Genomic DNA, 18,551 nt, shown 5'->3' with positions numbered 1-18,551 from the left:
AGGGGGAGGCAGGGTGGAGAGTGGGAGGGGAGCATGAGGAGGGGGAGGCAGAATGGAGAGTGGGAGGGGAGCATGAGGAGGGGAAGGCAGGGAGGAGAGTGGGAGGGGAGCATGAGGAGGGGGAGGCAGGGTGGAGAGTGGAAGAGGGGCATGAAGGGGGGGTGGATGGTCCCTCCTCATGGTGCTGTGAGCTCTGGGCTAGAAGCAGCTGGTTCCTGCCCTACAAAATCAGGGTCTGTGCTGCTGACCCAAAAGCCAACAGGGTCCTTTGCATGATGTGGGGCCTGTCCTATCTATTCCCTGTTTCGAGCCCGCACGGCCATGGCATACTCAGCCCCATATTGGGCGCCTATGTGCCACGCCAGCTCAGCCAGGTTCGGTGAGCACGAGTGGGGGCGGTGAAGGATGGAGAAAAGACAGACAAGAGAATGGGCTGAGTCTGGGTGGGACGCTGCCCTCTCTGATGGAGAGAGACAGCACCACGGACTATAAGCCGAGTCTTTATTTTATAGCCAGATTCCATGAGGCAAAGTAAGGGCGTGGTCAAGATGTTTACAACATTCTCGTGGGTTTCGATCCTACTCAATTACAAGCCCACATCACTCAGGCACGTGGGGCCATGCGTTCGGACCATAGGTTCAAGCTTACAACTCTAGCTGTTGGCTATCATTGTGCTGGGAGGGCCCTGCCCTCCAAGCTGGGTCTTGCACGTGGCCATGAGAGGACTGTGCCCTCTCATTAGTCCGTGGCTTGAACCTGTCCAAACACTGAGGCCGCTCTCCCCAATCCCCCACATTAAAATAAGGCTTCCCTAAACCGGAGCCCCGTCCTGAGGGCTCTGAGGGGACCCGACACCCCTTTTCTAATAAAGCCTAAATCTGTGAGAACCCCCGAGGCAGCTTCAGTTCCTGTCCCTTTCCCACTCCTCTGGGCGCCACTTGCCTTCCTCCTGGCAGCCGGCTCGGCCCTGGCTGCTCTCCGCGTCCCCTGCAGGGCCAGCCCCGAACAAGCATCGGTTTGTGTTTCTCAGTGTTTCAGACACACACACACACACTTGGAGCCAGTGGGTCACGCTGGCGGCTGGCGGAGAGGGACTTTGGAACAGCCTGGGTCCCCTCTCAGCCAGCGCCCCGGCCTGGGGCAGGAGTGGCCTCTGCTCCCCTTGTGGGCACAGACCCGGGGGCCTGGCACCTGCATCCTGTCCCTCTTCACCACCTGCAGGCCTGGGGCCACCCCTCCCCAGAGGGAGGGGACGGAGCCCTGGCCACCAGCGCTGACTGCTGGTCCTGTAACCGGGTGTGTCCTCGGGGAGGGACTTTGAGGCATGGAGAGTAAAGAGCCAGAAGACCGTGTCGCTGCAGGTGAATGAAGGGGACTCGTGCCTCCACATCCTGCACCCCATCTCCCAGCCTCCTCCCGGCGGGAGAACCGGGGCCCACCTGAGCCTGGGGCAGCCTTTCCCTGTGGGAGTTGCAGTGGGACGACGCCCGCTGGTGAGAGTGTCAGCAGGTTTATTAGGGATTGCTCAGCACCCGGGCTGTCGGAGCAGCCGCCTGCTCAGGGCACCAGGCTGTGCTTCCAGCACTGCGTCTCGCTGCCCACGGGCACCCGCTGGCCTGCTCTCCAGCTGCGTCTGCCATGTCCTGTCTGTCTCACCGCGGGGCCAGGACTTCCCTTCTAGCTGAGTCCTTGGTGGCCATGGGCTGGCCTTGCACGGGGTGTACGGCTGGGTGTGAAGGGGGGAGGGGGCGTTGGTGTCACCTTGCTTTTAGGACCAAGTGTGACAGTGGGGATCCCCCCTCCCTGTCCCCTCCCTTCCTCCTGGGCCTCAAGGTGTTGCGGTCACTGTGATGGTGACGTTCACTGGTGCATCCATGGACTCCTGCGCCGGATCCGAAGCTGGGGTGGCAGGTGGCGTTTCAGTGCCTGAGGAGCAGAATGAACAGGCATAGAGGTGCCTGGGGCGGGGGAGGGGGGTAGAAGGTGGGAGGGAGGAGTCCCAGGTGGTCCTTAGAGGACAAGAGTCATCGTGCATCACGCATGAGACCCGGGACCGGCCCCCTTTACATGAGTCGCCTTTGGGATGAGATGCCGCGTACCTGCCTGCACCTCGGGGCCCTCCGCCGAGCCCCTGTGTGGGTGGCTCTGCTCCCTGAGGGCGAAGTGGGACAGTGTGGTTAGTGACAGCCACACCGTCCCAGCCTCCTTCCCAGTGAGAGGGAATCCCAAGCCCTGAATGCAGGTCCGCACTCACGTGGGAACAAGCAGCTGCCTGAGGCCTGCAGACAAGGGGGAGGGGCGCCTCAGTGAGCGACAGCCCAGGTCACAGGAGAGCCCTCCTCCCCAGAGGCTCCTGCAGAGACCAGGAGCCCGAGGGGGTGCCTGAGGTTGGGGTTGGCCCCAGGAGCATCTCACATTGTCCTACCCCTGGGGTGAGGGGTGGGGGGGTGTGGGGGAGGGACCTGCATCTCCCTGGGGTCATGGAGACCTGGCTGCCTTCTGGGGTCAAGCAACCACCCCCTTCAGTTCCCCACTCACAGGGGAAGGCCTCTGGGTGCCGGGCCGCGTACTGGAACACCAGCAGAGAGGCCACCGTCGCCACCACCATGCCTGTGCCCGCGGCGCCCAGCACAGCTGGGTAGGCGCTGAAGGGCGGGTCCGCTGGGAGGGAGAGCAGTGGATGCACAGGGCGGGTTAGAGCCGCGGCCGAACCTGGCAGCAGTGGTTCAGAGGGTGCCAGCTCCCCCTGCACCCCCCGGGGGGTGATCAGGGGCGAGGCTGGACCCAGAGCGCCTGTGTGCCCCGTGCTCTTGAGTTGGGCCCCCAGCCGAGTCCCTGTGTTTGGCACCGGGGACAGCGGGCCGGTTATCTCGGCAGCTGCTATGTCATGAGGAGTCCCCAGGACGGGGAGAGCATGGGAAGCTGGGGGCCCACCGTGTGCCCCCGGGACGAGACTGAGGCACAGAGGCGGCCCTCTCCTTCCTCCATCTCCCCTTCCTTGCTTCTGATTCAAGCTGGACTATGGCTCCTACCCCTCGGCTGACACCTCGGGTCTCCCCGGGAGGGAAGGCGGGGAGAGGACAGAGATGGGGCGGGAGGGATCCAGCAGGAGGGAGCAGAGGGATGGAGTCGGGGTGTCCTGTGAGGAGGAAGATGGGCAGGGCTCCGCTTTGGGGGGCAAGGCGAGCCTCGCAGGGCGCTAGCCCAGCACCTGGTATCTGCCCCTCAGAGGGATGTCCCGCCGTGCGGTGGTTCAGAGCCAGGATGCGGAAGGCGTAGAGCACCCCGGGGTCCAAGCCCCCCAGCCGCCGGGCTCTGCTCTCCGGCTCGATGTCGCCGGCCGCCGTCTCCCAGGCCGCCGCTCCCGGGTCCGGAGCGCCCGCCCTGCGCTGCACCAGGAAGCCGGTCAGGTTGCCGGGGCCTGCGACCACCCACTGCAGCTGCACGTCTCTGCGGTGCCTCCCGTAGGTCAGGCGGCTGATGGTGACGTTGGGGGGAGCTGGATACCCTGGGGGAGAGGGTGGGACACATGCAGGCATGTGCGCCACCACGCGTGTGCATGTGTGTGTGTGTTCGTGCGTGTGTGTGTCCATGTGCGCCCAGGTGCGCATATGCTTCTGCGCCCCATTTGCTCCAGTTGCATCGGGAGCTGGCAAAGGCGCAGACGTGCTCAGTTCTGTCGTGGGGCCAGTGTGGCCCTGGCTTCCATTTCTAGGCCTGTTTCCTCGCCTATGAACTGAGGGAACGGAGATGATTCTGCCCGCGTGGAGCTGTTGGCCTGTGTCCTAGAGGGCGTGTGCCTCGCGGCCAGTAGCCCTGGAGGGTCATGTTTGTGAGGGGCTGTCTGCCTGCGGGAGCTAACGGCCCACATGCTAAAAGGAATTCCAGTGCCTCCCACCTGCAGGGCCATATGGGGCTGGAGGCTTCCCACCTCCCTGGACACACAAATGCACCCCCAACACATACGTACGCACACACACACACACACGCACACGCACACAAACACACGCGCACTCACGGAGGACCTCCAGCAGGATGCTGCCACTGCTGTTGCCCACGGCGTTTCGAGCCACACACTGGTAGGTGCCCCCGTGGCGAGCTGGGTCTGCACCGCGGATGCTAAGGTGGAGCTGGGAGCCCTCGGGGTGCAGCATGAATCCGGAATCGCCCGGTTCCAAGAGCTGCTGCTGGGGTCCCAGCCAGAGGAGGTGGGCAGGTGGTGTGCCCCCCAGGAGGACACACCGCAGCCAGGCTTCTTCCCCCTCCAGCACCGACACCCGGGTCGTAGCCACTGCCAGCTGTGGGGCTTCTGCAGAGACAGAGAGCAAGGCTGGAGCTGTCCCCTGAGCCAGGGGTGTGGAAGGCCCGGGGGAAGGTGCTGGCCAGCGGTGGGGGGAGGAGAGAGAGAGGAGGCGGGGGCCATGGAGGTAACAGTGAAGCTGTCCTGGGCCAGTCTGTCTCCTCTGAAATTCTATGCAGGTTCCTATTGCCACCTGCTCCAAAGTTAGGTGATGCTAGATAGCAGTGTTCCTCCAGGCCCCTCTCCTGCCAACCCCAGGCTCTGCCACTAAAGGTGAGGCCCCGCCTCCTTCACCTGGGCATCCACCTCCTCCCTCTCCATACCTGGCGCAGGGCCTCCTTCCCCCAGGGGCCCCCCAGGGGCTGCCACCTCCCGCCCCGCCCAGGCAGGGCTCATAGCAGGTGCTTGGTTTCTAGGGGAGGATTCCTACGACCCAGAGGTCAGGTGTCAGGGAGCCCAGTCCCGAGACTGAGTAACAAGGGAGGGAAATATTCGGGTTGAGGAATTTCTCAGAGCCCCTGAGGCAGGCTGGTCACCGAGCCTTGGGGGCTGCGATGTAACTCATTTTGTGAGGATTATTATCGATAACGGCTCCTCTGCTTGCTTTTCTCGCATCTTTTACTCTAATGTATAGCTTCTTTACACAATAAATGGGACTGGCAGGGCCAGGAGACAGAGAAAGGAAGTTGAGTGAGAGGGAGTGAGAGAGGTAAAGACCTCTGGCACCTGAAACATGAATTCAAGTCAGGAATACAATCAGGCACCTCTCATGCAAATTGATGCAAATGAGGCAGACAGTCAGAGCCCCTCATTGGCTAGATGGGAGCTGCCCAGCCACACGTGACTGCTGCTGCTGTAAATACATACACCAGATTTTGAAGACAGTCCAAAAAACAATGTAAAATACCTCCTTAGTAATTTTCTATTACACATTGAAATAATCTCATATTGGATATATTGAGTTGAATAACATGTCCCACCTATTTCTTTTTGCTTCTTTTAATGTGGCTACTAGAAAATTCAAAATTCTATATATGGCCCTGGCTGGTGTTGCTAAATGGTTAGAGCGTCGACCCATGCACCAAAGGGTTGCAGGTTTGATTCCTGGTCAAGGGCACACACCTGGGTTGCAGGTTTGCTCCCCTCCCCCAGTTGGGGCAGATGTAAGAGGCAACCAACTGATGTGTCTCTCTCACATCAATGGTTCTCTCTCTCTCTCTCTCTCTCTCTCTCTCTCTCCCTCCCTCCTTCCCTTCCACTCCCTCTAAAAATTAGTGGAAAAAAATATCCTCAAGTGAAGATTAACAACAAAAATAAATAAATAAAAGTATATATATGGCTCACATTATATTTTTATTGGTCAACACACACATAGACTAAACCCCCTGATTTTATGGTTCAAAAATACTTGAGTCCCTGGGAGGTGAGTTGACCAGTCTCTGGACTCACTTTGCACCCCAGCACAGCTGCCCCCAGCCCCTCGGCCCCATTCCGAAGGTTTGCTCCTCCCACCCTGTCCCAGCACCTAGTCCCAGGCCCCCACTCACCCAGCTGGAGCCGGCAGCGGGGACCGGGGACCCTGAGCGGGTGAGTGCCCTGGCAGGTGAACGCCCTGCCTGCCAGGTCGCCCCGGGCCGGCAGGAGGTGGACCGCCAGCGAGGCGCTGCTGCTGCTGCCCAGCGGCTGCTGCTGCCCATCCAGCCAGCTCAGCAGGGCGGGGGGCTCGCCGCCAGCCCACTCGCAGCTCAGCATGATGAACTGCTCCCCCGATGTGCCCACGGTCCAGCACGCAGGGCTCCGGAGGGGTTCCCCTGAGGAGGGAATACAGCCCAGCCTGACCCTCCAGGGGGAAGGAGACCCAACAGGCCCCGCCCGTCCCTCCCTCTTTCATTATTGGTTCACTTGCCCACTCCTCCCTTTCCTCAGTCGACTCATCTATGTTTTTCATTTATTATTTGTTGAAGGCTGACCATGTGCCAGAGAAATAGTGGCAACAAACACTAGCAAAGAGTTACAATGCAGCCTGATGAATGCTGGGGTGCAGGTGGAGGGACAGCTATCTGTGGCTTCGGGGAGAAGGACTTTGAAAACAAGATGACGTTGAACTTGGTCTTTGGTAGATGGACAGGAGTTTCCAAGTTGGAGAGAAAGCTCCAGGCACAGTTCAAGAACAACATGCAGTAGAGCCGTAGAGGTAGTATGGGGGGGGGGGGGGGGCAGGGGGTAACTAGAGGTGGTGGGGAGTCTGCTGACCCTGGAGGCTGGGAGACAGTTAGGTGGGGGTCACAGGGTCCCAAGCCTGAAACCAGGAGGACAGGCCTCAGTGCAGGTGGAGACCAGCCGGGGTGGAGAGAAGTTGGGAGGTGGGGTCTGGGCTGAGTACTGCCACTTCCCTGTTGCATGCAAAGTCTCAGAGTTTGTGTCAGAGCCCCACCCAGACCCAGGGCCCCTCCATCCTCCCCCCTGACCCTCCCCTCTCCCCTGCCTGGGATGTCAGAGCCCGGCTAACTCTGTGTCCACTCACACAGCGCGGTCCTGCAGGGGGCGGGCAGCGCCAGGGCGGGGTGCTGGCCGGTGCAGGTGAAGACGCTGCTGCCGTTGGGCAGCCGGGTGGCTGCGTGGCTCCAGGTGACATTGCTGAGGGCGGCAGGGCCCGTTCCCTGGGGCCCTTCCCACTGCAGCTGGGCAGCTGGGAGCCCCCCAGGCCAGGCGCAGACCAGAGTCACAGCCCCGGGGGCGGGGAGCACTGCACAGGAGGGCTGCCCCTCGGGGGGATCTGGGGACAAGTGGGCTCGGATGGGGCTGGACCAGGCCACACTGCCCATGCGCCAGCACCCCTGGGGCCAGAGGCGTCCTGGTAGGTGACGTGGGGAGAAGTGGGTGAGCAGGGGAGACCGACCCCTCTGAGGGGCTGGTGAGCAAAAGACTGAGCTCTCAGGCCAAGAGGCATGGCTTGGGGGCTGGGCAGGAGGTCAGAATCCCTGGGCAACCCGGGGGCTCCCATGGAAGCCCCAGCAGGAAGTGCTCCCATGCCCCACTGCCATCCTCGCCTGGGCACCGTGTCTCACTGTCCTCACTCTGCCCCTCTCTGTGCCGCAGCTCAGTCCGGAAGGGGTGTCTGCACAGGACAGGGGGCTGTCCCTCTCCCTGCCCTTCCCAAGGTTTGTTAGCCTCTCCCCCTGCTCTGCAACTCCAGTTGGTCCCCCAGACCTGCCTCCCCCCAATATCTGCCCCATTCCCCAAGGGCATCTGCAGTTTGCAGGAGCACAGGGTTGCGGGGGTGGGGGGTGGGGTTGGCACACACTCACAATAGATGCTGAGCTGGATGGCAGTCTGCGTGCGGGAGTCCAGGCGGCTGTTGTGGGCCAGGCAGGTGTACAGGCCTGTGTGGGCACGGCTGGCGCTGGCGATGGTGTAGGTAGGCCCGGTGTGGACCTGCGTGTGGTCCCGGAGCCACACATAGTGACTAGGGGGGTTGGACGCAGCCAGGCAGCTCAGAGTCACTTCTTCCTTCTCGCTGGCCCAGAAACCCTCCTCGGTGAAGCCCGGCGGCTCCATGGTGATCACAGGCTTGTCCGGACCGTCTGGCGGGCAGGGGAGGCCGTCACACCTGTCCAGTCTGCATTCCTGCATCTGCTCATGTGACCACCGCCACACCTACTCACCATCCCGCCACCTCGTCTTACGCACCAACGGTGTCAACCACTCTGCTAGGCCCCTAAGGAGCCAGAGTCCAGGGGCCACAGGCACAGCCCAGTGTGGGAGACGGGGGTCTGTGCAGTGAGCCCCAGGCCGGGGGAGCCCGAGGGGGCTGGGCTGAGGTAGGGGACAGGCCAGAGTTGGGTGGGCAGAAGAGGGCGCCCAGCCCTCTCACGTTGCCTGGTGTTGAGGAACTGGCCCAGTTGGTCCCTCGAGACGAGAGGGAAGAGAACAGGGTGGGCAGGGCCTGGGCATGACCCCAGCAGCCGGCTCTCTCCAGTTCTTTGGGGTCTCCGCCTTCCCCTCTCTCCTGTGTCCTTTCTCCCTGACTCCTGGCAAGGGCGGAATTATCTTCCTGCTTCTATTCTGCCTCTACATCATTCCCAGGAACTGTTCAGCTGTCTCCTCCACAGTCCTCACCCTACAATTCCCACAAGCCTGTGGTCGCCAAACCTCGGCTCTTTGGCCCCTTCAGTGTGGCTCTTCCACAAAATACCACGTGCAGGCCCACACGTACAGTGCGATTAAAACTTCGTGGCCCGTGTGCAGAAGTCGGTATTTTGTGGAAGAGCCGGTATTTTGTGGAAGAGCCACACTGAAGGGGCCAAAGAGCCGCATGTGCCTCGTGAGCCACGGTTTGCCGAGCCGCAGTTTGCTGACCACTGTCACAAGCCACCTCAAACAAGACCGACGAGACCCCGTCCGTCCCTGCTCCTTAAAGCCTCCGGGCCAGCACTGGCCAGTAGCCATGCGAGCCACAGATGCTTAAGTCCCCAGTAGCCAGATCTTCACAAGAAAAAGCACCCGAACTCAATCACGCAGAAAACATCAGTGGGTGTAAATAACTTTAAGTTTTTTATTTATTTAACCAACTACCTGCAGAATATTCTCGTTTTAGTGTATAATCAATATAAAAATTACTCATGAGCTAGTTTATATTCTCTCTTTAGACTAGGACACAATCCTGCGTGCATCTCACACTCCAAGCTCATCTGTTTGGTTCGGCCACGTGACGCGTGCTCAGGGCCACACGTGGCCACCACACTGGGCAGCGCTGCTCTGGGCCGTCTGGTCCTCATCTTTCACACAAACTTCCCATCCCTTTCAGAAGCTCATTCCCGTTCTGTGTTCTCCTCGTCCCTGAACCAACTCTGCTGGTCTTCCCTCCACTTTGTATAGCTGGCTACTTCCTCCCCGCTGGCTGGGTTGGGAGTTCTTTGTCCTGCAATTAACCCCTCCTTTGCTCTCAGAAGTCCCTGTAGGGACCCACCTGTGCCCTCTTTACCCACAATGCTCCCTGCTTCCTCGGGTCCGGGTGGTCCCTGAGAGTCTTTCAGGCTTAACCCAAAGGCAGGCTTTCTGGGCCAGCCCTGAACGGTGGGTAAACTTGTGACTGCGAATCTAGGTGCATTTTCCTGGGAAGAGGGGCCCATGACCTTGACAAGGTTACAACCCAGTGTCCTGGAGCCGCATTTGGCACCAGTGGGTGCGGCACCCCAAGGCTGGGGCACTCCCGGGGGCCCGGAGTGTGTCAGGAGGCCGAGTGAAGTGCCCTGCCCACCTGCCCCCACACCTGTCGGACTCACAGATGACGTCCAGGAAGGCCCCGTCGCTGCTCAGCTGGTTGACGGCGTTGTGGGCGCTGCACACGTACCAGCCCAGGTGTGTCCGGTTGACTGGGTCCAGCAGGAGCACTCGCTCCCTGACCCCCAGCGGGGCCTCCCCGTGGCCTCTGGGTGCCTGATGCTTCCAGGCAAAGGTTACGGGCTCCGTGCCCTCCCGCACTGTGCATGTGGCCACCACCGATGTCCCCTCCACGGGGGACGGCTCGCTCAGCCGCACCTGAGGCTTCGACACAGGCACTGCCAGGAAAGAAGAGGCTCTGTGTTGGTCATCGCAGACCCAGGCCGTGCCCGCTGTGCCCGGTGGCCCAGCCCTTGCTGACTGGGGGCTGGCCGGCCCACAGCCTCCCGAACATCCCAGGCTTCCTCCTCCCCAGGCGCGGCCTTGCAGCACCTTGGCCCCGCAGCACACAGCGGGCAGCGCATGCAAAGGGGCGCACACAGCATGCACAGCGCTCAAGCCCAGGCCCCAGCCGGGCCCTCACCCAGCACGTCCAGACTGAAGTGGGAGTAGGCGGTGTGCAGCCGGCCTCCGGTGGCGTGCAGGGCCTGGCACAGGAAGTGGCCGCGGGCAGCCTCCCGCAGCTCCCCCAGCACCAGGCTGCTGTTCTGCAGGCTCACGGTCCCCAGAGCCGAGGCCCCGGCCTCCACCTTGAACTCGGCTCCACTGGTGACAGCCACCGGCCGCGGGATCAGCGAGCCCAGGGGAGTGAAGCTCCAGAAGACCACCAGGGGGGCGGGCGGGGAGCCACAGGCCAGCTCCACAGAGCCGCCCCACACTCCCTGGACGGACGCCACCTCCTCGTCGGGCTGCCCTGGGGACAGTGACACGCGGGACATCTGAGCTGTCGAGCTCTCCTGCCCCCTCCTTGCCCAGAGCCTGCTCTGCAGCCGGGACAGATGGGGCAGGTCGGATCAGACAGCACAAGCCCTTGGGGAGTTGGGGCAGAGACGGTTTCCTGGGGAGCCTGCAGCCTCCTGCCCGGCTGTGCTGTAGGAGCGGAAGGCTGGGGACCAGCCAGGTGATGACTCGAGAGTCAGGAGAGCTGTGTGGCCACTGGCCATCCGGGCTCCGGGGACCTCAGGTGAGGGTGCCAGGGGGTTTCAGACCCAGCGGCAAAGGGAAGGCACCGCCTGCCTGCCATTGGCCCATCCAGCATCTATTCACGTGTCAGCTGTTTACACCATTAAGTGCCTGACTCGTGCCAGGCACCAGGGTGGCAGTGACAAATGAGCCACCCCACAGGGACTCCCATGGAGTCCATCAGAGTCAGACATCAGCTCATTGTCACGGGGCGAGGCTGCCCAGGCCTGGCACGGACCCCAGCATCTGCCCGGGCACCGGGGTGTCCTGCCCCTGCGGCCAGGCTGCTCCAACGTGCTGACAGCCCCAGCGCGCGGGACTGACATAAGGGCCGCAGGGAAACTGAGCCACAGGAGCAAGTCGTGCCAGCTTGCCTTTGCTGAGTGCGAGGCTCTGTCCTGCACGCTCCCCTCGGGACCCGCTGCCCCTAATTGTTACAATAACTCCATCCCCGAGACTGAAACACGAAATCACGTGTCCAAAGCCACACGGGAGGTGGTGGGGCTGCGGCGGAGCCCCGTCCGACACCCGGGCTGAGATTCTCCGCGGCTGTCGGTTCCTCCGGAGAGGAGAGAAGACAGGCCTGGAGTCGGAGGCGGGGATCGAAGGCAAAATTCTGAGGTTCGATTAACCGAGAAGGATAAGAACCCAGAAACGGATTCTCTCCCATCCCACCAGCTGTCCGTGCCCTGACGACCACCAGGCTTGGAAGAAAGAATGAAACCAGGTCACTCGCATGCTCACAGCTGGGCAGTGGTCCTCGGGGTGATTCCCGCTTCTAGGGTGATGCAAAGCCCTGTTTGGGCCCTGCCTCCCCCACCTGACAGGCAGAAGCCGCTCAGAGCACGCTGGCTGATGTCTAGCAGGTCAGTGACACGAAAGGACTTGGTGGCTATGTGAGTGCGAAAGAAGGATCTCGAGGAAAAAAGGGGAGGAAATGCCCGGCCGGCGTGGCTCAGTGTTTGAGCATCAACCTATGAACCAGGAGGTCAATGGTTCGATTCCCAGTCAGGGCACTTGCCTGGGTTTTGGCTCAATTCCCCAGTGTGGGGTGTGCAGGAGGCAGGCAATCAATGATTCTCTCTCATCATTGACATTTCTCTCTCCCTCTCCCTTCCTCTCTGAAATCAATAAACATATATTTTTATAAAAAAATAAAAAAGAAAGAAAGGGGAGGAACTAATGGGACGCGAGTGGGAATGGGCTCCTGTGAGGGTGGTTTGAGTATCGCTCACCTGAGGCCCCGAGACACAGCAGGCAGAGGGGCGGCAGCAGCAGGAGGCTGGGTGGTCTGCGCAGGGCCCGCCGACTGTCCACGGCCCCCATCGCCTGCGTGACCGCCCGTCTGCCGCAGAGCCTGCCCGACTCTCGGGCTCCGTCTCCCCAGGCAAAGCCCGCCAGAAAGATGGGGTCCTGGCTCAGGTTGCCAACCTCAGCCCTCGGCACCTTCACCTCTGCTCTCCTGTTACCTTCCTGCCCCGATTACGGGTGAATTATTTACCAGGTGATTCACTCCATCCATAATGCAGGAGGCAAGGGCCCCCAGTGCAGCGCTCCTGACCGGGATCCGAGGTTCAGACCCCCCGCCCCACGGCCTTCGCGCCCTCCGCTCGCCTCACGTCTTGTTAGAAGCACGTGGACCCTGGCGGGAGCTCTGGAATCCGGTTTGGGTTTGACCTGTGAACTGTGTAACTTCGGAGTATTTTTGAGCCTCTTCCAGCTTTCGTTTTTTTCACAGAGAAATGGAGGGAAAACTCTTTCTAGTAAAGATGATTGTGAATATTAAATGAAAAAAACATATTAGCATAAGGGGGCTTCTTGGGTGTTAGTAAGTCCTATTTCTTGGCTTGAGCAGAGGTTACCATTCATCAAGCTGTACATTCATTTGTATATACTGTTCCATGTGCTTGATAAAACACACACACACACACACACACACACACACACCACACCTGAGCAATGCCAGTGTGTAGTTGGTGCACCATCAGGCCTGCTCTATCTGGATTTGACCTACGAAGTCTGGACCCTGAAGCTGGCATCCTCCTGACCAGGGCTCTGAATCCCAGCTCTCTCCTCCTCCTCCTCTTTCTTCCCCTCCCTTCCTCCTCCTCCTCCTCTTGATATCCTGCTGCCTTAGCGCTCTTTGCATGACAACTTGAGATGAGGTCAGAGTTTTCCATCCTCTGGCAGCAGGTAGGGAGGTAGGGAGGTAGGCAGGTAAGGAGGTAGGCAGGTAGGGAGGTAGGGAGGTAGGCAGGTAGGGAGGTAGGGAGGTAGGGAGGTAGGGAGGTAGGCAGGTAGGCAGGTAGGGAGGTAGGGAGGTAGGCAGGTAGGGAGGCAGGGAGGTAGGGAGGTAGGCAGGTAGGGAGGTAGGGAGGTAGGCAGGTAGGGAGGTAGGGAGGTAGGCAGGTAAGGAGGTAGGGAGGTAGGGAGGTAGGCAGGTAGGCAGGTAGGGAGGTAGGCAGGTAGGCAGGTAGGCAGGTAGGCAGGTAGGGAGGTAGGGAGGTAGGCAGGTAGGGAGGCAGGGAGGTAGGGAGGTAGGCAGGTAGGGAGGTAGGGAGGTAGGCAGGTAGGCAGGTAGGGAGGTAGGCAGGTAGGCAGGTAGGCAGGTAGGCAGGTAGGGAGGTAGGCAGGTAGGGAGGCAGGGAGGTAGGGAGGTAGGCAGGTAAGGATGTAGGGAGGTAGGGAGGTAGGCAGGTAGGCAGGTAGGGAGGTAGGGAGGTAGGCAGGTAGGCAGGTAGGCAGGTAGGGAGGTAGGGAGGTAGGCAGGTAGGGAGGCAGGGAGGTAGGGAGGTAGGCAGGTAGGGAGGTAGGGAGGTAGGGAGGTAGGGAGGTAGGCAGGTAGGGAGGTAGGGAGGTAGGGAGGTAGGGAGGTAGGCAGGTAGGGAGGCAGGGAGGTAGGGAGGTAGGCAGGTAGGGAGGTAGGGAGGTAGGCAGGTAGGGAGGTAGGCAGGTAGGGAGGTAGGGAGGTAGGCAGGTAGGGAGGTAGGCAGGTAGGCAGGTAGGGAGGTAGGCAGGTAGGGAGGTAGGGAGGTAGGGAGGTAGGCAGGTAGGGAGGTAGGCAGGTAGGGAGGTAGGGAGGTAGGCAGGTAGGGAGGTAGGCAGGTAGGCAGGTAGGGAGGTAGGGAGGTAGGCAGGTAGGGAGGTAGGCAGGTAGGGAGGTAGGGAGGTAGGGAGGTAGGCAGGTAGGGAGGCAGGGAGGTAGGGAGGTAGGCAGGTAGGGAGGTAGGGAGGTAGGGAGGTAGGGAGGTAGGCAGGTAGGGAGGTAGGGAGGTAGGCAGGTAGGCAGGTAGGCAGGTAGGGAGGTAGGCAGGTAGGCAGGTAGGGAGGTAGGCAGGTAGGGAGGTAGGGAGGTAGGCAGGTAGGGAGGCAGGGAGGTAGGGAGGTAGGCAGGTAGGGAGGTAGGGAGGTAGGCAGGTAGGCAGGTAGGGAGGCAGGGAGGTAGGGAGGTAGGGAGGTAGGCAGGTAGGGAGGCAGGGAGGCAGGGAGGTAGGGAGGTAGGGAGGTAGGCAGGTAGGGAGGTAGGGAGGTAGGGAGGTAGGGAGGTAGGGAGGTAGGGAGGTAGGCAGGTAGGCAGGTAGGGAAGCAGGGAGGTAGGGAGGTAGGAGGGTGAGAATCCCAGGCCCCACTGAGGCTGGGGATCTGGTGTCAGGTGTCAGGTTCATGGGGCTGAGCAGGGTCAGGACACTTCAGAGCTCAGTGCCAGGCAGGCCCCTCCCGCGCCCAGGGGTGCTCGAGAGGGCACTCCGGCCTCTCACCCTAAGACAGTGGACAGACCTCGGTGCCACTCTCACTCAACCCACGGCCAAGGTCCCTCCAATGCCATCCTTGGGATCTTGAGCCCCCGTTCAGCTTTAAGCAGAAGAGCAGGTGGTTCCTGGGAGTCAGGCTCCCGTGACCTGGGGCTGACATATGTCTGACTGGCCCTGTTGTCCAGGCCATGTGGCCCCCTTGTTTTGATCCCCGCCCCCCTAAACTGGGACGATCTTCCGATGTTCCTCTGGGAGCAAGGAATGGGGTTTGACTGCCGTCTGCCTCAGGGTGGGTAGCAGCTCTGTCTCCAGAGCAAACGTGAGACTCAGGCTGGTGAACTGGGGGAAGGTTGACCTTTTCGTTCCCTCCAGGCCTTCCACTGATTGGATGCGGCCCACCCACACGGGGTGGGGGCCATCTGCTTGACCCGGTCCCCAGACTCAAATGTTACTCTCATCCAGAAGCACCTTAAAAGACACACCTGGGATCAGGTTTGACCAAATCTCCGGGCCCCGTGGCCTCGTGAAGTGACACGTAACCTAACCATCATAGAGGCGAGTGAGTGGGTCCCCGATCCTGCAGCCCAGCTCTGCCAGGCTGAGCTGCGGGCCCGTCCGAAAGGAGAGGAAGTGGGACAGGAACGGGAGAGCAGGCCCACGGCTCCTGCCTCTGGGGCCGGGAGCGCAGGAGCCAGGAGAGCCCAGGGGAGCACCCTTCACATGTGAGAGGCAAGAGAGTACAGGGGTCAGGACACAGCTGCCCTGGTTATTGCTGTGTCACCCAGCCTGTTGCCTACCCGCTCTGAGGTTCAGTTTCTTCATTTATACGACATTTTTCTTAGAAAGAATGAGTGAGGTTATGCATCTATGGCACCTGCCTGTTAAAATCACTTACACCCCTTGACCTGCAGAATGTAAACCACGAGTTCAGCAATCATTTCCTTGAGCATCTACTAACTGCAAGGCACGGTGCTGTATGCGGCTGGGCGCCCCCCTTTCTCCCTCCCCCTCTTTCCCAAGGAGCATTGTCAGCCAAGACGGGCAACCCAGTACTGCCCTTTGCTCTGGGCATGCTCCGTGCTTCTCATTTGCCCTCCTGCCCAGGCTCTGTGAGCGCCTCATCCACAGCCTGCCGGGGTCCCACGGGCTCCCATCAGCACCTGCGAGAACCTGGGAAGAGGGAGAGGAGATGGTGAGGAGTCAGGACCTGTGAGGGGGCTCCCAGCAGAACTCAGGAAAGTGAGGGTATAGGATGGACTTGGGGGCCCAGTTTGTTGAGTAGTTGGAGCTGACATTTGGAGAACCAGGCTGAGGGCTCTAAGTGGGTCAGAGGAAACTCCCTTGCAGCCCAGGAAGGCCCCCCTGCAACCTGGAGAGATGGCCCTGCACCTTCCCCATGGACCTGCGTGGTGGGCGCTGCACCAGCCACACAAGCCAGACAAGCCGCGTCCCTTCTCTATGCCTCATCGCCCTCATCTTTAAGGACGACCTCGTCACGCTATTGCATGGGTAGGATGCACCCACACACATCCAGTACCCCGTAGGCACCTGGCGCATGGCACACGTTCGATGAATGTGCACTCCTGACCTCTCTCTGTTTAGGGTGAACTGGGATCTGCTTCCCTAACACGCCCGCCCTGGGGTTGCGTTCTTCTCCAGGAGCTTTAGGAAACCATTCACACCTCCCCTGCGAAGGAAGCTCGTCCCATACGTCCCACAGCATAGCCAGCGCTTCTCTCTCCACCTAATGGTGACCGACCACTTACTGCCGGCCTGGGCTCCGAGGGCCAGGTGTTCCCAATACTCCTCAGACGGCCCTGCCTCAGCTCAGCTTCTCTGCACGGTCCCCCAGTGACTTGACTACCCGGGCCGCAGGCGCCCCTCCACCCACCCCGTCACTCTCTAGCTGTCCCCGTCCGCCTGAGGCTGCGCTCACTGGGCTGGCCAGCGCCTGTGGACTGCTCAGTCCCTTCTCTCTGACAAGAAGGCTCAGAGCCCGGCTGGTGTGGCTCGGAGGTTGAGCATCACCCCATGAACCAACAGGTCACCAGTTGAGTCCCAGTCAGGACACATGCCTGGACTGTGGGCTTGATTCCCAGTAGGGGGCATGCAGGAGGCAGCTGATCAATGATGTTTCTCTCATCCATGTTTCTATCTCTCCCTCTCCCTTCCTCTCTCTCTCTAAAATAAAATTTTAATAAAAAAAAAGAAGGCTCAGAATCTTTCTCAGTTGCGTGCTATGTTAACCAGCTAGTTACATTTCTTTTCTGGCCCCTGGGTGTGGTCACCCTGCCTCCCAGAGGCCGCGAGGAGGCTGGGCCGGAGGCCCAGGCAGTGGTGAGGCTGCCATGGCGCCCAGACACCTGGGCACCTTGTGCTTGGCGATGGGCAGCAGCGTGTCTGACTGCGTGGAGCTCGGGGCCAGGTGAGTCTAGTCCCGGCCTCCTCCTGCCTGCACTCCCATCCGCGCCCCCGAGCCGACCCCCAGGACCCTCCCCGCTCCCTCCCCGCTGTGGGGGTCACCCAGCTCTCCGGCCAGCTGTGACCATTCGAGTCCTGATTCTGGAGCCCAGGCTCTGGAGAAGCAGAACGTGGAAGGGGGGATGGCTGGGCCGGAGCAGAGGAAGCGATGCTCCTGGAAGTAAATGGCTTTTCCATGTGTGTCCACGCTGCCTGTTGGAGGCCAGCCATAGGCCCTCGGGACCCGGTGGGAGACGAGCCGAGGGCTGGAGAGGAAATGGGAAGGCTCGGCAGTCCAGGCGACAGGGCTCCTCCTGAGAGGAGGAAGGAGGAGGCCCGAGGGCCAGAGGGCCCGCAGGGGTCACTGCTCAGTCACTGCTCCTTGGAGGAAGGGAGGAGATGAATGAGGTCCTAGAAGGAGAGTGAGGGAAGGGAGAATGAAGATCAGGAGGGGAAGGAAGGGGAGGGGAGGCCGGGGAGGAGGAGGCCAAGGTACTATGTGGAGGCTGGAGCCCCCTGGAGGCCCCGGGGCAGGAGGCCAGCTTCTGCGCCAGCTCTGCCTGGTAACTGCCCTCCTTCCATCTGCTTGAACATCCTGGGAGCCCTTTCACAACCAGTCCTTCCCGGGTCTCCATGGGCAAGACACTCCACTGGGCCTCCAGTTTCCTGGTCAGTTCAACATGTGATTGCAATGCCTGCCTGGTCGCTCTCAGAGCTGGAGGGTGGGTGAGTGGGAGGGGACAGTGAAAAGTGCATCACTGCCCAGCGGTGTGGCTCAGTGGTTGAGTGTTGACCCAGGAACCAAGAGGTCACGGTTCGATTCCTAGTCAGGACACATGCCCGGGTTGTGAAAGCGGGGGTGGGGGGGGGGGGGGAAGAAACATCGATGTGAGAGAGACACATCCCCTAGGTGCCTCCCACACTTGCCCTGACCAGGACTTGGGATTAAACCTGCAAACCAGGTACATGCCCTTGACTGGGAATCAACCTGTGACCCTTCGGTCCACGGGCCGACGCTCCAACCACTGAGCCGAACCAGCCAGGGCACTGTCATGATTTTTAGGAAGCAGCTGGTGCTGGGGCCGCAGCACAGGTTTGGGGTGAGGAATGCAGCCTCCAGGAGAGGAATGCTCACGCGGGGGCCCCTCCCTGCTCCAGCTGGCACACGGCAGCCTCCACTGTGTGCGGAGTGACAGCGCTAGGACCATCTCCTGTGGTTGAGGGTCTGGGGGAGCACTCGGCCTTGGCTGGACCCAATGGGTGTCTGTGCACGGGGCTGAAGGAGCCAGACCGGGCACCTGAGGTCGGCAGAGAAAGCCGGGGCCCAAGGAAACCTCTGGCCTCCCTCTCCATCTTGCCGCCTGGTCAGCTTCCCTCTCCCCCACCCCCTCAAGGCTTTGCACCCTCCACCCCCAGCCTGGCTCGATTCTCCAAGTTCCCTGGCTGGGGAGCAGGAAGGAGTAGGGAGTTTCTGGAATGTCTCCGCAGAGCTCCAGGGGGAGGCCTGGCAACTGGAAATTGTCAGCAGTCTCCTTGGCGACTAGCAGCCAAATAGTTCTGGGAACGGAGGCGGGAGGGGAGCTCTGTGCAGGGCAGCCAAGAGGAGCAGCCCTGGGCCCCCAGTTCCTTATCAC

General features: G+C 60.9%; 1 protein-coding gene across 1 annotated transcript; it reads right to left on the bottom strand.

Moving 5' to 3' along the window:
* Positions 1-1,828: 1,828 nt before the first annotated feature.
* On the bottom strand, positions 1,829-12,031 carry VSIG10L2 (V-set and immunoglobulin domain containing 10 like 2). Its single transcript, XM_070400161.1, has 13 exons — positions 11,941-12,031; positions 11,526-11,597; positions 10,107-10,436; positions 9,586-9,861; positions 7,609-7,884; positions 6,825-7,076; positions 5,848-6,111; positions 4,019-4,309; positions 3,212-3,508; positions 2,539-2,661; positions 2,255-2,279; positions 2,100-2,152; positions 1,829-1,926 (listed from the first exon to the last, which is right to left on the bottom strand). Exons 1-13 carry the CDS (start codon positions 12,029-12,031, stop codon positions 1,829-1,831), a joined length of 2,448 nt encoding a protein of 815 aa, XP_070256262.1.
* Between the last annotated feature and the right edge of the window lie 6,520 nt (positions 12,032-18,551).

The sequence above is a fragment of the Myotis yumanensis genome, unplaced genomic scaffold (assembly GCF_028538775.1).
Source record: "Myotis yumanensis isolate MYYU_CA2020_CCGP unplaced genomic scaffold, mMyoYum1.0.hap1 SCAF_19, whole genome shotgun sequence".
NCBI classification, from domain to species: domain Eukaryota; kingdom Metazoa; phylum Chordata; class Mammalia; order Chiroptera; family Vespertilionidae; genus Myotis; species Myotis yumanensis.
This window is presented reverse-complemented; position numbering and strand designations above follow the sequence as displayed.